Source organism: Antrostomus carolinensis, unplaced genomic scaffold, assembly GCF_000700745.2.
Source record: "Antrostomus carolinensis isolate BGI_N321 unplaced genomic scaffold, ASM70074v2 scaffold8051, whole genome shotgun sequence".
Taxonomy (NCBI): domain Eukaryota; kingdom Metazoa; phylum Chordata; class Aves; order Caprimulgiformes; family Caprimulgidae; genus Antrostomus; species Antrostomus carolinensis.
Window position 1 is genome coordinate 21,292 of NW_010296247.1, and position 5,452 is coordinate 26,743.

At 43.1% G+C, this 5,452-nt stretch overlaps 1 protein-coding gene across 1 annotated transcript in view; it reads right to left on the reverse strand.

Moving 5' to 3' along the window:
* KIAA0319L (KIAA0319 like) overlaps positions 1–5,452 on the reverse strand; it is a 29,100-nt gene that overhangs the window by 16,729 nt on the left and 6,919 nt on the right. Inside the window, exon 3 of the mRNA XM_010178211.1 lies at positions 1,827–2,118. Coding sequence (XP_010176513.1) covers positions 1,827–2,118 — 292 coding nt within the window. The remainder of the gene's footprint in view (positions 1–1,826; positions 2,119–5,452) is intronic.

The following is a 5,452-nucleotide window of genomic DNA, read 5'->3' on the forward strand; positions in this document are numbered from 1 at the left end:
ATGGGAAGGATTTTACCTGACGGGTGTTTGGCAGAGGATCCGGCTGCAGTCTCATGGCACAACAAGACAAACACTGCTATTTACCAACCTGCAATTCCAGATCTTCACAAATATATGAAGAATCCACGGTATTTCTTTTTTGAAAAACTGCTTGGGGGCTAAAAGATATTTTAAAAAAAAAAAAAACTGCATAGCTACCACACTGAGTATGGGAACTCAAAATACAAACCTGTTCCTTTCACTTATATTTTGTTTTCAATCCCTGCTTAAGAATTTTCTTGTCATTCCATTTCAAATAAATTGACAGGTAGGTTGGATTTTTTTTTAAAGATTACAGGGTAAAGACTCGAAAACTATGGCTGGGGGGTTTTTTTTTTTTTTTTTTTTTTTTTTTTTTTCTGCTTGTTATTAGCATTAAGGTGACCAGAAAGTTGATTGCATTTCTGAAAAGTACCTCTCAGCCCCCTCATCTCCTCCTCTTCCCTTCCCATTTTCTTTATTTCTGTCTTTTTATTATTGGGCCTGGGAATTACACATAGAAAACAGTATTTAAAGTTGCTTTATCCTAATTTGACCCTGTCAAAGACAATGTTCAGAGATATGCACAAAAAAATTCAAGTTAAAAAAGATGGGAAACATGGCATTAAATGTTTAGCCTCTCTTCCATCTGTTTATTAGCTGCTGGAATTAACCATTCAACTAAAAGAAAATGAATTCATCAAATTCTTTTTCCCCACCCTCTCAATTACTCCAGATCCTGGGATAATATAACTCCATTAGTCTGCCAGCTGCAAAAACTTCCAAGGCAAAAAGAAATCTGATCTCAGTAGGAAAAAAACCAAAAAACTCAGAAGAAAACCCAACAAGCAGATAAAAAACAAAACCCCACTTAGAAAAACTATCCTTCACGTCATCTTCTTATTATTTAGCAAAACAAGTAGGTCCTGGCTACGTTACTTTTCCAACACAAGCCACTGAAAATGTTTAAAATATATTTTCCAGTTTTAGCTGGGGTAAGCCCTTAAAAAGAATACAAACACATTAGCACAAGCATCCCATCAGCTTCCTGCCAAAAATGTCTTTGGATGCAGCATTTCCTTTACACTTTCCATTTGTTCCCTTGTAAGGGAAAGGAAACCTAAATTGAAAAGAAATTCAGCTGTGAATGCTCCAGCAAACTGGATTAACTGAATTCTGAGATCTCACACAACCAGTATACACCATTCTTAGTACACACACATCCTTACAGGGTGAGCTAACGCCCGGTGGGAGTTAACAGAGCTGTCCAAAGTGCATTTTGGCTTTTATACATTTTTAACAGTTTGTTTTAAAAAATACCAGTGCAAACAGAAACATAATTTTGCTGCGAAGCAAAGCATTGGCTAGAGGTCAACTACACTATTCTCCATGGTTGAGCTGTGCATTGACATTTCAGGGACAGAAAAGAATCAGTTATACTTGATTTTGAGCAGACATTAGAATTTCTGCTCACCTGGACAGACAGCAGCGTGTCGACTGCTGCAAGAATGCTTCACAGGACTGTGCCCTGCACCACAGCTCAGCTTGCACTTTGGGAATTAAGATATCACTAGTACTTTTAAGCTGTTCTTGGAAATAGATCCAATGGTCACATGCAGATTTATGATGCCAAAGTCCCATTCTCAGACCTCATGAGTTAACGGGGTCCAACGGGAACGTGCGCTGAAGCAGGAACCTCAGCCCTTTTCCAAAGGTACCGTCATTTCTGAAGTTACCTCGTCTTTTTCAATGGCTTGGCCACAAAAATCTGGCTAGATGACATTTGCTGGGGCCCTGCCTGTCCTCACCTGGTGTGGTAGCAGTAGTGCTTGGTGACACAGCAGCACTGGGCTGGATTGTAGCAACACTGCCATTTGTGGGAACCCCGCTGGGCACAGAAGTAGCCGTCTGCATCTTCGTCGTGTTTTTCCCCGGCACGGGGCTGACTGTGGGCAACACATCTGAGGAGTGAGGATGGACCAAAACATCATCTGGCTGCCCAGGCTTCTCGGTCTTTCCTGTGGCTGTCAAACCCTGTGCTACAGGACTGGAGAATGTAGCCAGCACTGATGGTTCTGGTGCAGATGTTCCTGTGTGGATCTGTAAAGGAAAAAGTTCTCTTAGTTTGACTGAAGACCAGACGTCACTTTTGTGTTACTGTGTTTAAGTTGCACTTCACCTCCTCCAGTTAGGGAGGATGAAAAGTCCCTGATTTGTTTTTCCCAGAAGCAGGATGGTTTACTGCTTCCTTTTCTCTCTTCTGAATTGCTTCTCCATGTTCTCCCTTTACAGCAGACAGGATGTTTCTAGCTCAGTTGAACACTGGTTAAGATCACAGATTTAACTATAGCATCCTCAGTACCATGGCTGCTGATGTGGCAGAAGATCTAGGTTCACAGTTGCAGTGAGGGGTGCTAAAAGAGCAGAGAGGTGAGGTAAGAGAGAAGCAAAAAAAAAAAAACAGGGACCAAGAACTGGGGTTCAAGTGGGCCATTTATTTTGGCCATGTATTCCTTCTTCTGAAGCTGTGCAGTTGGCCAGCACAAAGCAGGAGGATTGCAATGGCATTTGTACGTAATAATCGAATCATTGCAGCAAGAGGAAATTCATTTCAGAATCACTCTTCAAAGCAAGGTGACCTGACACAAACAGTTCCCTGCGTGCATGCCACGGGAGATGCTGCTGGAGCAGGGAGCTGAGCTTAGGGGCAGAAAGTTTGCTCACATCCACACAGGATGAGCCACTTTATTGAAAATAATCAAAGTGGTAGGAACAATTTCCTTTCTTTCATCAGAAAATTCCTTTCGCAGTACCCAGCCCCATTCCAGTTCTTCTCCTGCCAGGCAATACTCTTGACAATTCACCTTCCACCACACAGTACCTGTGTGTAGCACATTTTGTTGAGCTAACTCTCATTGAAAGCATCTGCTAGCTGTTTAAAATTGAGCAATTTACCATCTTTGACTTGAGAAGTGGTTTGGAGCTGAACTGCCCACTGCTACTCCCCACTAGAGAAGCTGATCAAGAGTTCAAACTGAAGGAAATGTTCTCAAGCTTTCATACCATGCTGCTGGCATTCAGGCCAGGAAAGGGGAACTGTAAAAATGCTCTAGACCATGGTGGGCAACATCCTGGCCAGTAAGTGAGCTGGGCTTCAGAAAACACCAAATACCAGTTGTAAAAATAAAACCATCCTGCACCTACTGCAACAACCAGCCAGGCCAGGAGCAGCAGTGAAGGCACCGAAGGTTTCTCTGCAGTCTTGGGCAAATCATTTACTCTCCCCACATCTCAGCTAACTTTCCCTCAGTCACAGAATGTAAAACATCTCAATTCATTTGTGTGTTTGATTAACATCTGAGCTTTATGGACCAAAGAACCCAACACTATTTGTTAGTGTTATGGACATAAGCTGTTCTTTATTTACTCGCTTCTTGATGGGTTTCCTTTATCTTTCACAAAACTATGGATTCTTTGGAACAAAGATACAAAATCTGGCATTCTGCTCTGTGCTGCTCTTCGTCGGTGGCCTCAGGACACTTGGCTGTCCCAAGCAGCACCTTCTTACACCCACCCATAACTCTGGTCAATGCAAGATACCGACTCCCTTTTGCCAAGTAAATGAGTAAGATAAAATCAGAAATACTGGCAGGACAAGAGGAGAAAGAGCCAGGCAGGAACTCAAGACACTTGAGAGACTCTTTAGGAAAGGCACAGAAGCAGGAAGTCTCTGTGACTTCACACCACTACAGGGAACCACTTTTTGCTCACCAAGAATCAGCCCAGATGGGTCACAAGAACAGCTGCCACAAACAGCGTGCAGGGGACCAGCATCTGCTTGCTGGGCACAGCAGCCCCATCTCCGCTTTACTCGGCGATATTTTCAGTGAGACAGATGCTTCCTTGACTCACTTTTTCATGCTTAAAAAACCCCCAACTTTACAGTTGAGAGAGATCCTCCTCCTCCTAGAAGTCTTCAGGATGAATTGACAGCCAAATGTCTGTGGAGAGCTGGAATTAGATAAGCTTTGCCTGAGGCAACATAACAGTCAAAAATGCCGCCAATGCTTGCAAGTTGAGACATTTCTTATCTGTACTCCATAACCCTGAATTCTTTAAAGCAAAGAACAGAAGACTTCATTCTTGGGGATAAACAAGGAGGAGACTAGAAGTTCACCAGCTGTCCTATCTTATTAGCTCAGAAAACAGAGAGAAGTGACATATTGGTCTGAGCAAACGTAGAATTGTCAGACACTTTTGATTCCAACCCTTAACTGCCTTTGGCCTGGCACAAGTCTCCCTGTCTGAGAGTCTTATATCTGCAAGATGGAACTAGAGCAGCTACGTGCATCAGAATCCACATTTGATTCTTGAATTCTAAATTACTTGAAAGAAAAATACCTGTGCTCTGGAATTTTCTTTTATTTTTTAATTTAAACAGGCCTTCCTTGGCTAAGCCTGGTCTGAATTTACAGAACAGGTTCTTTCCAGTTTAATCGTGTCCTTAGTTGTTCGCAGTAGGTGCCGTGTCTGTGAAGACCCTTAAGACACAAAAATGTGGGTAATGTCACAAGCAATCAGTTAGTGCTGGCTGTGAAGAGAGACCTTTCCTCCTTCCTCGTAGGGTAAGAAGCACCCAGCATTAGCAGGAAGCCTGAGAGCAAGAGTCAAACATTAGGAGCCAGAACTGTGAGTGCAGGAATGAGCTCTGGCTCTGTTATAACAACTCCACTTTCACAGCTGCAGCTTTTTCCACAGCCTGCCTGCAGAACCCCTGCAGTGCTGCAGCAGCCCTTCTCACCAGCAATGCTGCACTGAAATACTTCTCCTGACTGGCTGTTAAATGCATTGCTGTGTTTTAAAATTGACAAGTATTTCTACAACAAGGCAAGAAAAACATTGGTGCCTGGAAAATGTCACTCACTTTAATGGAAAAGCACAAATTTATCTTCCTTTGTTAAGGGCTGATGGGCAGGGTGCACTGTGGTGTATCCTGATACTGTCTCCTTCACCCATCTCTGGTTCATGGACACAGTAATACCACAAATTAATGCCAGCTGCACATTAGCAAAGGACACTGCAGGGGCTATGGAGCTATCAGAACTGCAAGAGGAAAATTAAAACCTAGTGAGGCAATGTTTTCCTAAAACTGTCACCTGACTTGTCCCCAAGTCTCTGGCAGCAAAGGAAAAGATTTCCCTTGCCACACATTCAATGCTCATCGAGGGAAGAGGAACACACACACATTAATTTCTTTCTCCCCTGTGAGAGAGGAGTCAAGAGCCACTTTGACCTCAAATGTCCTTTCCCACTTCAGATGTTTGATGCTCCCAGGTATGAACTGCTTTCCACGCCGTAATGACCCAGTATTCTCCCCATCTTCCAGCCTACCTGCCAAACCTTCTTTAAGAACACAGTAGAAAATGCACAGGAT